At 47.5% G+C, this 18,858-nt stretch overlaps 1 protein-coding gene across 4 annotated transcripts in view; it reads left to right on the top strand.

The window, feature by feature from the left end:
* The window catches only part of cacna1g (calcium channel, voltage-dependent, T type, alpha 1G subunit), an 827,599-nt gene that overhangs the window by 664,873 nt on the left and 143,868 nt on the right, over positions 1-18,858 (top strand). For all 4 annotated transcript variants that reach the window (XM_038776398.1, XM_038776397.1, XM_038776396.1 and 1 more), the window contains 2 exons: positions 11,904-11,972; positions 13,956-14,140. In XM_038776398.1, coding sequence (XP_038632326.1) covers positions 11,904-11,972; positions 13,956-14,140 — 254 coding nt within the window. The remainder of the gene's footprint in view (positions 1-11,903; positions 11,973-13,955; positions 14,141-18,858) is intronic.

The raw sequence follows: 18,858 nt of genomic DNA, 5'->3' as shown, positions 1-18,858 counted from the left end.
TTTGATATTTTCATGCCAGCCAGCACAAACATACAAGGGTTTATTAAAAAGAAATTGACCATGGGAGCTGAAAATGCCCAGGGGTTGCATCTGTACTTACCATTTCATATTTTGTTTGTGCAGTCAACATTCTCTGATCTCTGGCCCATTGCGTAAATAAAGAACATGTGAGAAAGCTAAAGCTTAACTAAACATTTTGATGGCTTTTTAATTTGGTATTTGCACACGAGAGGCACACATAGAACAAAGATTTTATTTTCAGAAAGCAAGCTTTATTTGTGGAATGTGTTAAAGCACAGTGCACACGCGTTCAAATTTGGCATTACGTAAAGTGCAATTGAATCCCAACTTTCTGTCGATTACAGGACGTCGCGCTCCGAGGTGCTGTACTTCACTTACAATTACAGGTTATAGTTACAATATTTGTTTGCATTTCATGTCAGTCACTGGTGCATACAGCCCAAGGGGTTTTGCACAGATTCCAGCCCCTCATTGAACGATGGCTGGAGGGCCTTAGACTGTGGCCTTACGCACAGTTCTGGATCTTGGAATATGCCAGTCTGCAACCCACATTCAACAGTGAAAAGCTTTCTCTAATGTTTCAGGTAGTGTCAAGAAAGCTTTTCAACGTTGATTGTCCTCCAGCAGAGGTTGATGTTTGCGTTGGTGTACACCTCTGGGGAACCGCCCAAGAGTGCTGTGTTACGGAGCTGCGCCGGATGAACCTCGACAAAAAAACCACAGCATGATGGATCTGATTGGCCCTTCTTGCCACCAGCCAATTTACATCTTGGCACTTGTTTGAAAGCCCTTACGATGAGGCGCTTTGCCAAGTGACTGTCACAGAATAGACCCTGATGAGGAAAAACCAAGGTACCTCCTGTCGCAGAAAGGAGTGAACCTCCCACTCTCATTTCTGTCTTTGACCTGAATCGTTCCTCTCTCACTTCCAGTAGCTGGATTGGTAACCAGGGGACATGGACAGATTCGCGATAATGAACAAAAGAATCAGAGGGGTGTTCTGATTTTGTTTTGTGCAGCAAGGTTGTTATACTCTGTTATGCACTACTTGAGTTGGCGGTGAGAGCGATTTAAAAATAAAGTTTCAAAGGCAATAGGATGTCAAACTTGAAAAGGATTGGAATTACATTGCTTTGAAGAACGAGCCGGGGAGCGGGGCTAATTGGATAGCTTATTCAAAGAGCTGGCACAGGCTCAGTGGACCAAATGGCCTCCTTCTGCGCTCTTTCCTTTCCTTGATCTGCTTTTCTCTGTTCTCTGTTACTCTCTGCTCCCAGTTTCTCAAAAGAAGATTGGTTTGTGATTTCACTTTAAATTTTATTTTTTTTAATTATTAATTTATTTATTTTTTAATTTTAGAATACCCAATTCATTTTTTCCAATTAAGGGGCAATTTAGCGTGGCCAATCCACCTACCCTGCACATCTTTGGGTTGTGGGGGTGAAACCCACGCAAACACGGGGAGAATGTGCAAACTCCACACGGACAGTGACCCAGAGCCGGGCTCAAACCTGGGACCTCGGCGCCGTGAGGCAGCAGGGCTAACCCACTGTGCCACCGTGCTGTCCCTGATTTCACATTAATGCAACAAAAATAATTTCCCAACCACTTTACGTAACTCAATTCTAAACAGATAAAAGAACACTTTTTGAGGAGGGGGGGGGGGGTTTTGTGATTCAAATCCAGGCCTACGGTAATAAAAGTGCATTTTTCTTCCAGCTGCACGAGTCTGTTGTGAAATCAGCTGGGCGGGGGGCAGTTTTAAAATGGTTTAAAGTAGGCACCAACCTGTACTGCAAGACTGACTGGGATTCCCAGTAAGTGTTCACTGATATCCAGTAAGGTCACTAGGCTTCCCGCTACAGGAGATGGGCAACCCACTGCAGTGCTGATGAGATTAGGCTGCCACAGATTCTCATTGGACTTGCATTGGAGGTGGTAAAGCGAAGACTGGTCCCTGGGATGAGGAAGTCCTCCTGTGATGAGATGCTGAGTAAATTGGGGTTAGATTCTCATAGAATCATAGAATTTACAGTGCAGAAGGAGGCCATTCGGCTCATCAAGTCTGCACCGGCTCTTGGAAAAGCACCCTACCCAAGGTCAACACCTCCACCCTATCCACATAACCCAGTAACCCCACCCAACACTAAGGGCAATTTTGGACACTAAGGGCAATTTAGCATGGCCAATCCAACTAACCTGCACATCTTTGGACTGTGGGTGGAAACCGGAGCACCTGGAGGAAACCCACTCACACACGGGGAGAACGTGCAGACTCTGCACAGACAATGACTCAAGCTACTGATTCTCTGGAGTTCAGAAGGACGACAGGTGATCTCACTGAGACCTACAAAATTTGGAAAGGGGCTACAAGAGAGTGGACGCTAAGCGATTGTTCCTGCTTGTCGGGGAATCTAAAACACTGGGCGGGGGAGGGTTTTTTTAACTGGATACTGATATGACAGTTATAGATGATGATATTGCTTTTCAGAGTCGCCAGGTATCAAATGATACCACCACAAGGTTTTACCGGATATCGATCAAAGACCAAACAACCAGTTAGTTAGTTCAAGTTCAATGATAGTTTATTTACACACAAGAATTACTTTGACATGCAATATAAAACACTACAAGCTAAATTACACCTAACATACAACAACCTGTACTTAACTTCAGGCACCCGGCTTTATGCAGAGGAACAAGGCCTTTGTTCGGATCTTGCGTGGCTGGGTCTGGAGAAGAGACTACATTTCTGCTGGACTCATCTGTCTGGTAGCGATCGTTGGTCTTGAACTTGTCTTCTGGTCATGATGCTACACTTGGTTTTATGCGTAGGTCGGGGCCAAGAGAGACCGAGTGCCAGGGCCAAGAGAGACTGAACACATGGCAGTGTCTCTCTTTATCCTTCTGGGGTTTTGCGCTCTTTTGCGCGGTCATTATCTTTGGACCCAATAATTCAATGGGCTTCGATTACTGCCTTCGATTTTGGCCAATAAAGGAGCGGGTGCCTTGATGGCAGAGCGTGTCCTGAGCGGTCATTGATCTTGGCTTTTTGGGCTCCCTGAGCAAAGCGAGTGGCGCCGATGAGTCTGTATCTGTATCTGTTACCTGAGTACAGGTCTTTTGTTCTGGGGAAATGGGCCATTAGAATGCAAAGTAATTGGGGGTTTCGATAGCGTCTAGTTACCTGAGTTGCCAATATACATAAGCTCTGAGTGTCTGAGTCCTGGGTTGACCATATTTCCCATGGTCCTTTGCAGGTGGTCATATTTCCCAGGATCCTTTGTAAGTAGCCATCCCAGATGGCTACAGGGGTCTCAGGACAAGGAAGCTGATCATTTAGGATTGAGTTAAGGAGAAACGTATTCACTGAAAATAATGTTAATCTTTGGAATTCTCATTCTCAGAGTGTTGCGGATGCTCAGACAAACAGTTTCTTGGTCTCTCTGAGAATTACGGGATATGGTGAGGAGCCAGGGTGGAAATGAAGCCTAAGATCAGCCATGATCATATAGAATGGCCGAGCTCGATTGACCATGTGGTCTTCATCCTGCTCTATTTCTTATGTTCTTATAGAGGGAGCTTTGCTCTTCATATGAATAATATACTACATTTTAACAAAATAAGGTCATCCTGACCCTAACCATAAATTCAAGTCAACTCATTTGCCTCAGCAAAGCATCATGTAATAAATAAATATAAAGGTTGAGCAGACTTCAGCAGCAGAGTAGATTGCGAGTTTAATCAAAGGGCAACAGTCTGCAAATTAAAGCCCAACTTGACCTCAAAGCTCTTGGTTTCAACAGGAGGTTACGTTATGAAATGTTTTGGTTTGAATTAATAGTTACGATAACCCATGAAGCTTTCGCCAATTGTTTCTTATTGATTTAAATTCAAAGTTTCAAACAGATCAGCACAAACAGAATTCCATGACAAAATGTGGGTTGCTGCAGGCTCATGGGAAAAGAATCAAAACCTGTTGGAAAAAAAGACCGGAATGTTCTGAAGATGTTAATGCATGTAAAACGGATGCCTAAGTTATGAAGGGTCACAGGACCAAGGCGGGCAGATGGAGTTAAGATGCAGATCAGCCATGACCTAATTGAATGGCAAAACAGGCTTGAAGAAACATAGAAGGTCATTCAGCCCATCGACTCTGCTCCACCATTCAATATGCTGATCGGATACTTAGCTGCCTTTTACACCCACTACCCCGATAACCCTTTCCGTTATTGTTAATCAGATATCTGTCGATCTCTACCTTCAACTGAATGCCAATTCGAATTCCGCTCGACGTTTCTAATTGATTCACACGGGGATGGGGCAGGGATTACAGCAGGGGCGTGGCAGTACCTAGTTTATGTCTGAGGTCATCGCTCGCAGATTGGGAAAGCAGCAAGAGTACTGCGCCAAATAGTTTCTTCTCTTTCCAAGCTTTCTCCAGGGGCATCCTTTAGACTCAGTGCGGTTACAAATTTAGAATATCAGTTCTGAGTAACAGCCTGTTGAATGAATGTGGCTGATTTTGCCCAGTGTTACACCCGTCCATCAGGAACCACTTTGAGTAGCCTTGATGGAATGACTGCCTTAGCTCACGCCCTATGATTCATATGCTATCGCCTTTAATAAGACTTAATGCAGAACATGCAAAGGGAAAATTATTGGCTTTGGGATTCATTGACTTCCCTCCAGCTTATAGTTCAACAGCAGCATTTCCCTGGAAATTCCTCTAATACTTGCCTCGGTGTTTTGAGGGGAATTCTCCATGGTCTGCACACAAGTGTCTGATAGTTTGCCAGACTGCTGAGGTCTGTCATGCCCTTACAAAGCACACTGGATCTGCAAGCCAAGGAATAATTGCTTGCAGCTGAAGGCTTTCTCGTGCAGGCAAAACTTTGATGAAACTGTTCAGCAGTTTCTCTTTCTATGAAAGGATGAGAATCCTAGTTTAGATATTAAAAAGGATTCTGTTGCACACCCCACCCCTGAATCCCCACAGTTTTCTTCCTCCTCCTCTGAAAGTGGACTTACATTGATATCATAGAATCCCTGAAGTGCAGAAGGTCATTTGGCCCATTGAGTCTGCACTGACCCTCCGAAAGAGCACCCCACCCAGGACCACTCCCCTGCAGCACCTCTGCAACCCCACCTAACATTTGGACACTAAGGGACAATTTAGCATGGCATTCCACCTAACCTGCACACGTTTGAACTTTGGGAGGAAACCGGAGCACCCGGGGGAAACCCACGCCGACACAGGGAAAAATTGCAAACTCCGCACTGTCATCCAAGGCCGGAATTGAACCCAGATCCCTGATGCTGTGAGGGCTGCAGTGCTAACCATTGTGCCACGTGATAGTAACTTTCAGAGTCTCAACCTCCTGCAGCACTTTACGGCCTATTCAGTATTTCTAGCACTTTTTACTAACTCTGCTGTATTGTTGTAATCCATGAAACACAACAGGCAATTTGCACACAGCAAATTCACACAAGTAGCAATGTGATAATAACCAGATAATCTGAAGGATTATTATGTTTGAGGGATAAACATCAGCGATGGCATTGAGAAGAACACCCAACACAGACACGGGGGCTTAATGGCTTCCTTTTGGCTGCAAATCTCTCTCAATCTTTCTAACTCCCCTGTTCTCCTTCAAAGTAGTGTCTTTAAGTAAAGTTGGCAAGTGATGGGAGCAGCCTTCGAGTCATGAATTTACAATCTGAGCATTTTGCTACATCCTCTTGTTATTAAACTGACAGCCAGTCACAAAGTGCTGTTTGCCTTGTCACTGTGGTGATAATTCAGTCACTGGGGCTAGGAGTTGGGATCACCATATAGAGCAGGCGGAACAGGCGAGAACCAAGCTCCTGGCTGGGGAACTTTGGAACTGGGAACCTGGGAATCTCTGAGCACCACTCTACCCCGAGTGAAGTTTGGACAAAAGTGGCTCATTATCAGTATTAGTAGTTAGAATCGTTTGAGAAGATAATTGGGACCCCGGTATAACATATAATCCAAAAGATCGCACTTCTGTTATGTAGCACTCTTTCAACACAGCACTGGATGGCAGCATAGATTATATGCTGGAATCTCCAGAATGGGATAGGAAACCATGAGGGTTGTCAAAAGGCAAGAATATTTCCTACTGAACCAGAACTGCCATTTGGGGTGGCACAGTGGTTAGCACTGCTGCCTCACAGTGCCAGGGACCTCGGTTTAATTCCCAACGGCCAAAGAATTCCAGCCAAAATCACACGTTTCCCTCTCTTTAGCTCTGAAGAAGAGTCATATGGACTCAAAACGTTAACTCCATTTTCTCCCCCACGGATGCTGCCAGACCTGCTGAGATTTTCCAGCTTTCACCGTTTTTGTTTCCGATTCCAGCACCAGTGGTATTTTACTGTTTTAGCATTGTGTACAGCTAATTGAAGTAGCACTCTCACTGAGGGATCTGAGGAGGAGCTTGAACTACAGTTCAGTGTTGAACAGGACACTGGGGTCGCAAACTAATGCATGCACCAGCAACTTCAGAGCAAGACTTGTACTCGGCAGCATCAAAACAAGTCCAAACCTTAAAGGGGGAGTATGCCGCATAAATTTGTAAATTCAGTTTATTTCTTCAGTCCATTCCAGATTGTGAAGGATCAGCATCAGAAACTCCTATCGTCAACATGCTTCAATGATTCCAGCTAGCTTCTGCCTTCTCTTAAAACTTTCATAAGCCGCTCTCCTGTATAATATTCTTACATTCTTCATGGAAGAACTACTTATTGAATCAGCCGGAAAATGCTTTTCTTGAAAAATTGCTTCAGTGGCAGGAAGACGACAGTAATCGCAGAGTAAAGCTGGGCTTGAAATAAGCAAAGTTGGCAAGTGATGGGGGCAGCCTTCGAGTCATGAATTTACAATCTAAGCAGTTTGCTGCATCCTCTTGTTATTAAACTGACAGCCAGTCACAAAGTGCTGTTTGCCTTGTCACTGTGGTGATAATTCAGTCACTGGGGCTAGGATTTGGGATCACCACATAGAGCAGGCGGAACAGGCGAGAACCAAGCTCCTGGCTGGGGAACTTTGGAACTGGGAACCTGGGAATCTCTGAGCACCACTCTAGCCCGAGTGAAGTTTGGACAAAAGTGGCTCATTATCAGTATTAGTAGTTAGAATCATAGCCTAAACATTTCTGCTGACAACATCAGCCTGCAGACTCTCATAATGCATTCAGAAGAATTCCTCTGGTATTTTGTTGCTAGCATTAACCTGATTATTTAAAATGGGCAAACACAAACAAATATCTTATCACCAAGCATAGTGTTTATTCACTAATTCATTAACCCCCTAGCAGAGCAGTTGGGCTCACTTAAATATGTGGCCATTTGATGCTCCTGTGGCCTGGCCGCCATTTTGCACTGGTCCACACAAACGTGGACCAGGCGTAATGGCACCTAGGGGTATCTCCCAGGCCATCAAAGGCCCCTGGAAGACTGGGCTCTGGACAGGACGATACCCTGGCACTACCGCTGCCACCCAGGCACCTTGGCACTGTCACCCGGGCACCCTGGCAGTGCCACGCCTAACGGGAAGTCTAACACCAGAATGTATGCTAACATCTTCTAGATAAAGCTCTGCGTTTTGGCTGAAGCTCCAAGGCCTGCAGACTCAATCTTGCATCCATCACACCAATGTTACATTTAATGATAAGTGAGGTAGAACTGATAGAGAATGACCATGGATATTTTTGTCCACTCAAACGTCTGCCCCAATCTTGTCCCCCATCCTAAAATGCATTAAAAGCAGCAACAGTTGAAGACCACACACAAAAGAAACTATAGCAAAACTACTTCGGGCAATATAAAGAGAAGAGAAACAAGTAATAATAATAATAATCGCTTATTGTCACGAGTAGGCTTCAATGAAGTTACTGTGAAAAGCCCCTAGTCGCCTCATTCCAGCACCGGTTTGGGGAGGCCGGTCTGGGAATTGAATCCGCGCTGCTGGCCTCGTTCTGCCAGCAGTTTAGCCCACTGTGCTAAACCAGTCCCTAAGTTAGTTTTAAACATCTTGAACGAAGTGCTGCCAAGTAAGGGCCAGGATTTAAAATATTGCAACAGCGCTGTCCAATTCTATTAAAAATGCTGGATCAATTGATCAAATGCAGAAGTGACAAAAACTCTTCCAGAGTGAGGCAGTTCTGTAATTAAACCAGTGAAAAATGATTAACAAGTGATAAACAGCATAAAGTTCAACTGGTGTTTGTTTAAAGAATGGGAACTGGAGGAAGTCACTGGGTGGGATTCTCCCGGCCCACGGCAGGTCGGAGAATCCCTGCAACCGCACCACACTGCCCCAATGCTGGCATGGCGCCAGTTGCGGGCCGCTCTACGCAGCCGGACGGCCGATTCTTCGGCCCGAATGGGCCGAGCGGCCGCTCTAAAGAGGCAGAGTTCCACCTGCGCCATCCACACCTCGTCGCAGCCGACGGGAACTCTGCGCGCAGGGTCAGGGGGCGGCCTGTGGGGGGGGGGGGGCTCCGTCCCGGGGGGGGCCTCCGATGGGGACTGGCCCGCGATCGGGGTCCACCGATCGGCGGGTCAGCCTCTCGCTTCCCGGGCCTATTTTCTTACGCGCCAGCCCCTGAACTCCTGCGCCATGTTGCATCGGGGCTGGCGCATTGAGGGAGGCTACCGCACACGGGCGGGATGGTGCCGGCACCACTGCTCATGTCCTAGTTGACAGCAGCGCCACTGCGAATGCGTGGATCCTGCAGCGCACAGTTCGGGCACTGTAGGGGCCAGAATTGGTACTGCCAGCGGCCCGTTCACGCCACGTGAACCGCGACGGCGTTTCCAATGGCGTGGACACTCTGCCACCGAAAGGGAGAATTCTGCCCAGTGAACCGGTCAGACTGATACAATTCAAAAGACCTAACTTTCGAGAAAGACTATAAGCTTTTCAGTTGTCGTGTATTTGGGTGAGAAGATTAGTCAGCGTGCAAAAGAATAAAAGTTAAAATAAGAAAAGGAAAATTTTCTTTTGAAAAATCACAGTTCAAACATAATCCCATTTAACAGCTGATTTTGAGATTGCAAAAGCCTCATTAATTTTCGAATGTTCGAACCCGAGCTGTTGGCCTCAATCTCAATCACGAACCGGCTGTCCGGCAAACTGAGCTAAACCGGCCCCCTATCCCATGTTCAAAATCTCTCGCTTTGTTCTGATCCCTGTACCTAACCCCCGAGAATCTCCAGCTCAATCCCAGTGCCCACATTTTGCAGCCATTTGGTGAGGTCGTAAACAGACATGGCTGCTATCAAAAAACTCTTAAATTGTAACTCAGACGTAGCCATTTCGGAAGAACTATAATCAGATATCTCAAGACCGTTGACGGAGATTCCAGGGGCTGAATCTTACGGGGCACGGTGACCCCCATCAACCTCAGTTGAAAAGTCGGGGGGCCCACCTGGGGGGACCCACCCATGATCTCAAGGCTGCCTCATAGCAATTTAATGTTGGGAGCATGGTTAATTATTTTAAGGCAAAATTTCCACCCCTTTCTTAGAGGAAACTCCATCTTTAACAGCTGTCGTTCAATTGGATGGCCAGTAGCTCTGTAGTCACGGCAGCGTCAGGCATGAGTGGTGACTGCTGTTGGGACTACAGACAGTCCCACCATGCCAAGGAGCCATGGTAAGTGTGGGGTTGAGGATCTGGGTGAGGAGATGGAGCAGAAGGGGGGGGGGGGACACGCACAAGAGACTGGGAGGGTTAAAGGCAGCGGAGAATGACCTGGTGGGGGGAGGGGGGGTGACTCTGATTGGACCAGGGTGCCCCAAAAGGAGTGTTCCTCAGCCCCACCTTGCCCAATGGGAGCCCACACAGCTGGTCTTCCCACATGGCATGGCCCGCACTTGCTTCAGGTAAAACTGCAGCGGATGTGGGATGAGGCCTGTAAGTGGCCATTAATTTCAGACGGAGGAGTGTGGGTAGGTGTCAGGAAGGCACCCGGTGGATATTATGAATTTCCCACCCCCACTGCCAGCCTTTAAACCCATGGTGGCAAAGCACAAAATCCAGTCAGTGACATTTCCTTGGAATTTCCTTGCCTATAATGTGGTGCTGATGACAAAGTAAGAAAAAAGATTTACATTTATCTCGTCTCTTTCATGACCTCAGAGTATCCCAAAGCTCTTTAAAACCAGTGAAGTACATTTTGAAATATAGTCGCTATTGTAATATAAAAAATGTGGCAGCCAATTTGAGCGCAGCAAGCTCCCATGGACAGCAACAAGATCATCTGTTTTTAGGTGCTGTTTTAAAGGTAGATATTGACCAGGGTACCTGTGCTTCTTTGGAATAATGGTCTGGTTGTGTTCACATTCCAGAGGGTAGTTCAAGGTTTCTAAGATGGTGAGGAAAGAACAAATAGGAGGAATTATGATAGGGCGGAAGGGGGGAGAAACTAAAAGACAAAAAAAAGGGATGGTTGTGCAAGGCAGCAAAACTCGACTCAACATTGAGTTCAACAATTCAAGGTCAAAACCGTTGCTCCATTTTTCATGGAGCAGATGTTTGTATTGATTCTGCTACTGTCATTTACAGCTCCTCCAACTTGTGTTTCTTGTTGCTCCTTTTGCCATTCAATCTCTCCTGCCTTCCACCCCATCATGCACCTTCCCATCTGTTCTTCCCTCCCCTCTGTCCTTTTCCTGCCCCAGTGCTTGCTTAAAGCCTGTGAAAGCTCTCACATTCTCCAATTTTTTAAAAAAAAATTTTAAATAAATTTATTTAGAGTACCAATTAAGGGGCAATTTAGTGCGACCAATCCAGCTACCCTGCACATTTTTTTGGATTGTGCGGGCGAAATCCATGCAAACACGGGGAGAATGTACAAACTCCACACGGACAGTGACCCAGAGGCGGGATCGAACCTGGGACCTCGGCGCCGTGAGGCAGCAGGGCTAACCCACTGCGCCACACATTCTCCAATTCTGATTAAGGTTTACCAAGCCGAAATGTAGCCCTGGATTTTCCAGCCCTCTGCTGCCGTGTTTTATGGCTGGGAGGAGAGGCTTATAAATGCAGAGCAAGCCCTGTCCACTGCCTTGCTGCCCACCCCCGACCAGTCTTCCATTTTGTGGGGTTGGGGGGAGGTGCTGGATGAGTAGGGGGAGGTGTTGGATGAGTGGTGCCATGGAGATGTCAGCAGCACCCTTGGGTTAAGTTAAGGCCACTGAAGTACCTCATCAGCTGCCGCTGTGGCAGTGGAGGCCTAAGCCACACGGGTACCCTATTTTTTTCTGAGTGATCTGTGTCGGGCAAGAAGTGAACGCATGTCCTTTAGGGGACTTCCTTAATGCCCATCAGTTGCAACCCCCCTCCCCACCACCATTACCCCCCAGGTCATTATCCCCCCATTACCCCCCAGGTCATACTCCCCTTTAACCCTCCTCCCTTGGCTGATACCCCAGACTTATCTTGGAGTCAGGTTCATAAGACCCTCTTCCTCAGGGATTGGCTGTAGTCCTAAAGTGACTACTGCTCAAACATGATGTTGCTGGGAAGGCAGAGCTGCCCACTGGCTAATTAGATTGGCCAGTGACTCTCTAAGGCGGGACTAACTCCCCAATTTGGGGGTTTAAGACTGACAATGAGCCAATTAACGCCTTGGTAAATGTTAAATGGCTGTAGGGTTGCTGACTTGTTTGTGGTGGAAGTCGGGGAACATGGTACCCTGTAAAATCCAATCCATTAACTCTATTTCTCCCTTCGCAGATGCAGCCAGGCCCACTGCGTGTTTTCAGCATTTTCTGTTTTGATTACAAGAATTTGAACTTCAGCAATATTTTGCCTTTGCTCTGATACTGAATCTTTTCTTCTCTTAAAGGAGCGAATATTCTTGACACTTTCGAACTATATCTTCACAGTCATCTTCTTGACTGAGATGGCAGTAAAGGTAAGCCTCAGCCATCATGTTTCTTTAAAGGTCAAAACAATGCCAAATAATTGTCTGTACAATAATAATCTTTATTAGTGTCACAAGTAGGCTTACATTAACACTGCAATGAAGTTACTGTGAAAATCCCCTGGTCACCACACTACGGCGCCTATTCGGGTACACTGAGGGAGAATTCAGAACGTCCAATTCACCTGACAAGCACATCTTTCGGGACTTGTGGGAGGAAACAGGAGCACCCGGAGTAAACCCACACAGAATGAGGAGAACGTGCAGACTCCACACAGACAGTGACCCAAGCTGGGAATCGAACCTGGGACCCTAGCACTGTAAAGCAACAGTGCTAACCACTGTGCTAACGTGCCGCTCTGAGGAGAAGGCCCCACCCTTCACATGATAGCCTAATCCCTCAGGGAGCTAAACCTGACTGTACTAACAGCTCACGTTCTGTCCATTTGGTTTTCATCACTGGGGGTCAGGTTAGGTTTACAACTGGTGATCTCACCCATTGATCGTATTGAATAAAACACTATTGTAGATTCATTTGATGAGAATAAATCCCATTTATCAAAGACTTCTACCAGACCTATGATGGATGATCCAGAAAACGTTTGAGGAAAGTCCCATTATCTGTGCTTATCGAGATGGAATTGTATTGGGAATGGAAAGCTTCCCCATACTTACCCCACCCATCAGGCATTCACCCCAGCTGAACAATTATAGCATGGGTAAGGTACAGATTGAAGCCCCTCTCCCCCGGACATGGCTTGGCAAACCTTGTTGCCGTCCAGTGGTGGAAGTCCCCTCTGGAGATCCCTCTGCAAAGGTATCCTCTGACTTAAACCTGGGGACCTGGGGGGGGAGGGTGTTTCACGCAGCAGTCACATACAACCCCTGACTGTATCGATTCACGGACTCCCAAGTTTCCTGCCTGTTTTCCAGCCCTGTGGAGTTTCTGGACCATGCGTATGTAAGTTGCTTTAGACTACATCCCTTTTGTTGCAGTTTTGTTTTCACTTCAGCCCCGTGTTCCTGATCTATGGGCAGAGAGGGGCGGAGAAGGTGGTAGGCTGCCTTGTGATCCTGCTCCAGGGCCTGCCCAAACTTGCCATCATCAGGTTAAGGCAGCGGGTGACCGAGGGGGTCATCCGACCAGACTGCTCCTCTACCTCGGCTACATTCATGGCTGTGTTTCCCTGCAGAGGGAGCCTTCCAAGCCCCCTGGCCCTTGCAGGGACCAGGGTGCTTTATTGACCCTCTTAATCACATTTTCAGTTGATGTTTTCAGTTTCGTTTGTGATTTTTTTTTTGTTTCGGGCACTATCTCTTTAAGGACCTGCCCATTTTGGTTTGTTCTTCAGTCTATTTAGTTTTGGTTTCATCAAAATAGTTGAAGCCCTCCCACATGTCCCTCTCTGGATCATGCCCTCTTCAGTCACCTTGGAGAATACCTTCATCTGTTGGGAGCCCTACGGTCTATTTTTAATGTTCTACTTTGAACCCTCTTTGAAATAAATGTCTTAATTCTGCACATGAGGATCACCAAACAAGGCCGGTGTTTATCACTTGTTCGGTGTATGTGGGGGCGGGGGTGGGGGGTGTGTCAGTTTTTGTCAGCATTGCTTGGGGGCCAAGAGAGGCAGGCGTGCTGGTCCCAAGTGTCACAGTTAGCCTTTGCCTCACTATGACAACTGTGCCGCGCACCCTCTCCCACCTGCCCTGACTGTGGCCCAGAGCCATCCCCCATCCCACACAACTCCATTGTTTGATGGGGACCACCTACTGCTCCATGACATGACTCACCAATTCCGCTTTGCTGCAGGTCTGTACTTGACAGCCTGACCAAAATGATTCAAATGAGACTCGAGGGCCTTCCGTTAAGATCAGTGAGGCCACCATGACCCTAGGTTTGTGGTCGAGTAAAACAATCGCGACACTACCGTACCCCAGCAGTAAACACTTCTATTCTGTTTTCCTTTGCAGTTGGTGGCAATGGGCTTTTGTTTTGGTCAGCGGACATATCTCAAGAGCTCCTGGAATGTTCTGGATGGACTGCTGGTGATGATCTCGGTCATCGATATCTTGGTCTCCATGGTTTCCAACAGCGGGACAAAGATTCTTGGAATGCTACGGGTCCTACGTCTCCTGCGGACTCTCCGCCCCCTCCGGTAATCAAACTCACCACATTCTAACAGGGTTCGGGCTCAGCATGCTGACTGGAAACAGGCGAGATTTTCAATACCTGAACAGGTTAAGGGTTATTTTACACATTTGGTGCCAGAAGGGAGGACATGCTTGTCAGGAGTGTACATGAGGAATTTGTTTGGGTCTTGTGCATTGATGCGCCTGCCTCAGCTCAGGGGTAACATTGTCGCTTCTGAATCAGTAGATTCTGGGTTCAATCTCCACTTCAGGAACTTGAGCACAATTTTCTAGATTGCTGCTCTGGGCCAATACCGAGCTTTTGTGCACCACCTATTCATTCAAGCATACAGGCCCTTTAAGATATCTTGCACGGCCGCACATATGCAGCAACTTAAAGGGGCAGACTTGTGCTGAGAGTGTGCAGGAACCACCAGCGCAGCTTATACGAAACATTTGTACTGAGGGAGAGCAGTAGCTGTCAGAAGAGCAGTATTGATGGAATGCTACACTGTCAGGGGTATTGGCCAGGATCCTCCGGCCCTTCCCACTGGCAGGATCTTCTGGACTCCTCCCCCGCAGCCGGAGAGCAGCGCAAAAATGGCCTCTGACTTCGGCAGGGCCGGCAACTAATGGCAAGCCTCCTCCACCACTGGAAAACTCACAATGCAGGGGGGGCAGAAAATCCCAGCCATTGGGCGCGATTCTCCGCACCCCATGCCGGGGGGGGGAGAATCACGGGAGGGCCGGGTGAATCATGCCACGCTGCCCTGGCACCCCCGCGATTCTCCCACCCCCCCCCAAAATGGCATGTCGCGTTTTGCGACAGGCCGCTCGGAGAATCGCCGCTCGCCGTTTCTCACGGCGACCAGCGATTCTCCGGCCCGGATAGGCCGAGCGGCCTGCCGAACCCGACCGGTTCACGCCGGTGCCAACCACACCTGGTTGCTGCCGGCGTGAACAGCGCGCGACCGGTGAGTGTGGGGCCTGTGGGGGGCGGAGGGAGGATCGAGCACCACGGGCGTACTCAGCAGATGTCTGGCCCGCGATCGGTGCCCACCAATCATCAGGCCAGCGTCTCTAAAAGACGCACTCTTTTCCCTCCGCCGCCCCGCAAGATCAAGCCACCATGTCTTGCGGGGCAGCGGAGGGGAAGACAGCAACCGCACATGCGCAGGTTGGCTTGCGCGGCTGACATCACTTAGGCGCCGCCGGCCGCGTCATTCCTGGCGTGCCGCTTTGACGCAAGCATCAAGACCCGGCGCGCGGAATTCACGCGCCGCCGCTCCTAGCCCCCCGGGGGGTGGGAGAATAGGGGGCGAGGAGCGGCCTCCGACACCGGAGTGAAACACTCCGGGTTTCACTCCGGCGTCGGCTGTTTGTTTCCCTTTGGGAGAATTCCACCCATTGTCTTTCAGACAAGATGTTAAAACAAGGCCATGTGTGTCTCTCACAGCAACATATCAAAGGACAGGAGAGCTCTCCCTGGTTTCCTGCTACAACAGGTCAGACTGGGACGGGTTCAGTGTCATATGGAGAACAGCAGCAGGCCAAGATTGATTAATGCACAGCTCTCTCCGCTAACCTGTTTGAGGCAGGGTGATTTTGGACACTTGGGTTTTCATTGATTGCCATTGAGTATCGGGGATTATTTATATCCTCATGTTATGAAGAAGAGGCATATTGGACTCAAAACATTTACTCCGTTTCTCCCTCCACAGATGCTCCAGACCTGCAGGGTTTTTCCAGCACTTTCTGTTTTTATTATTTATACCCGTGTTTTATGAGGATGTGAATTGTTTGCACAGGACAGTCTTCTATAGTATTCCATTGTGTATAGAAGATAAATGAATGATCTAATTGAGTTTTTTTAGCTGATTAAATAATTTAGTAGGGTAGACAAAGAATCAATTTTCTCTGATCAGTTCCATAAAATTCTATAACTTCTTCCACAAAGTACAAAGTGGGGAATAACGTTAAAAATCAAGCTGGGCCAGTCAGTGGTGAGTCCAGAAGCCATTCTTCAGACTATGTGAATGGAAATCTGGAACTCTCTCCCCAAAGAAGTTGTGAGAGTGTGACTAATTAAGACTGACTAAGTTTTGTTAGTCAGAGGTATTAATGGATATGGAGCCATGTCAGGTAAGTGGGGGCGAAGATACAAATCAACCACCAATGAACTGAGTGGTGGGAAAGGCTCGGGGGGCGGAACGCGGTTGACTCATTTTCATTTATGTGGTAGAAATATATTCAGGAGAGCAACTCAGTAGATTCTTTTTTATTCGTCCATGGGATGTGGGCGTCACTGGCTGGGCCAGCATTTATTGCCCATTCCTGAGGGCGTTTGTTAGTCAACCACATTGCTGTGGATCTGGAGTCACATGTAGACCAGGTGAGGATGACAGATTTCCTTCCCGCAAGGACATTAGTGAACCAGATGGATTTTTACGACAATTCACAATGGCTTCATGACTTTTAATTCCAGATTTTTCTTGAATTTAAATTTCATCATCTGCCATGTGGGATTCAAACCCAGGTCCCCAAAGTATGATTCTTGGTCTCTGGATTACTAATCCAGCGATAATACCGCTATGCCACTGTTTCCCACTTACATGAGTGTAAGGGGATGAGGTAGAGGACAGTCATCGAGGGGGATTGTTAAGCCTAATCTTTGCTGTTGCTGAAGGATTCTATGATTCAATTTGAGTTACAAGGCCCCATGAAGAAATCCTCACTGAGAGATTGCAGTTGGTGGTTTGTCCTATATTATCTAAGGTTTCTTGGGAACCCATAGTGGTATCACTAACTTGGCTGGTCAGGTTGTTGCTGTAGGTATAGTTTTGTTGTGTGACTTTTCCCTCTTTAACTTTGAAGCAGTCAACTGCTTCGACATTCCTGCTAGCTGTTCAATCATGTAATGGCAACTCCAAGAGTGTTGTGACCAATCTCTGTCCCGCCACATCTGCAAAATATATGTGAAGCACATAAAAAGCTCAAATAACTCAAGGCAGATTTCCAACAGCAACGAAAGCAATCCAACAGGAACGCCGGGAGACTAAACTTTTCACGTCAGTTTCAGAAATCAATTTCAATCATGACTCATCATCTCAGTAAAGAATGGACAAACCATTGTCTCCAAGGAAACCTGACGTGTGCTTTACCCTGATAGCATCTTCCCTTTAAAGGCGACATGAGGTTATAATCTGCGAGTGCTGAGAGAACATTTTAAAATAGAAGTGTTCACTAACTCATCATCCTACAAGGTTTCAAAAGAAAATTGGCCCTTTTTTTTAAAAAAGAGGTTGGAAACGTCAGTTACTCTTTTGAGCAGAGAAGACTACTTAAACTTGGAAGCTTCTAGTGTGTAATGATGCAGACAAAACATGTACTTACATCTGTTTCTATAAATGGTAAACCATGGAACAGGTCACCAGCATCAAGTATGACTGGCCAGGAGACTCCCCCGCTCTTAGCACCCGCCATAGGTGCTTAGGAAGCATTCACAGGCCGATAATAAGCTTGTTTGGCCATATCGTGAACAGGCCTTCCTTCGCCATCAAACTCAAGCCCTGGAGTGGGACTTGAACCTGCAGCTACTGGCTCAGAGGTAGGTGCACTATAGGACACATACACCACAGCACACCACACCACACACAGACACACCCACACCACGCCATACGCCCACACCACACACACACACACACACACACGTAACTGCAGGTAATACTAGGTATATAGCAGTAATGAAGAACAACAACGTGTTTATTGGTAGCTAACAAGGGTAGCCAGGTTTAAATATACGAATAGGGTGGGAATGGAAGGATACGGACTCCATAAGTGCAGACGGTTTTAGGCAGGTACCATGGTCGGCGCAGGCTGGGAGGGCTGAAGGGCAGGTTCCTGTGCTGTATAGCTCTTTGTTCTGTACAGGCACAGAGTCTCTGATATCGGTGTTAACACTCTGGCTCCTGGTTCACTCTGATCAGGACTCTGCTCCCCGGGATCCACGCTAATCCCTCATTGGTCGGGATCCACGCACTCCCGTACGATAGGCCCCCTGAGCCAATCACATGGATCGCATGGGCACACCCCATAAAGGACCACGCTACCACATCCCTCCTCCCTTAAGTCCCACAATTAATGTATGTAGAAACAAGTTATGTACAATAACTGTATGTAAGACTGAGGAATACAAGGGAATACAATCCAAAAGAGCATTAATCGATTAGGAGATTTCCTGGGTCTCGTGGACTGTCTTGATCCCCCAACTGGCTCCTCCAACTCAGAAGTAACAACGTTGCCACACTACACAGAATGTTCTTGGTGGTCAACCAACCCTACCTTGGCTATTTCCTTCTGTATCTTGTTCCTGGATCATTGATGGCGCTTCCTCGAGACTACTCCCCTTAATTCCAGCTCTACCACAGGAGACTTGGTTCTGGCTGCTGGCTCCAACTGTTCCGAGATTGGGGTCGTGGTGCCCCATGTGAAACTGGGCCCCACTCCAACACAATCCGACCTGGTAACCATAGTGGGCTTGAGGTAAAGTTTCTGACAAGGATCAGGTCACCTGCTTGGAAAGATCTGTCTCCTTTTCCTGAATTGTGTGTTTCCTCAGGAAAGTCTGCCGTGCCTTTACCCTCCCTACCAAATTTGGGAAGACCATGTCTAACCAGGTCCTTAAATGACAGCCCATCAGTAATTCTGGTGGTGTGACGCCCATAGTAGCATGCAGGGATCGTAT

The sequence above is a fragment of the Scyliorhinus canicula genome, chromosome 18 (genome assembly GCF_902713615.1).
Source record: "Scyliorhinus canicula chromosome 18, sScyCan1.1, whole genome shotgun sequence".
Lineage (NCBI taxonomy): Eukaryota > Metazoa > Chordata > Chondrichthyes > Carcharhiniformes > Scyliorhinidae > Scyliorhinus > Scyliorhinus canicula.
Note: the sequence above shows the minus strand (reverse complement) of the source record. Positions and strands in the feature narration are given on the sequence as shown.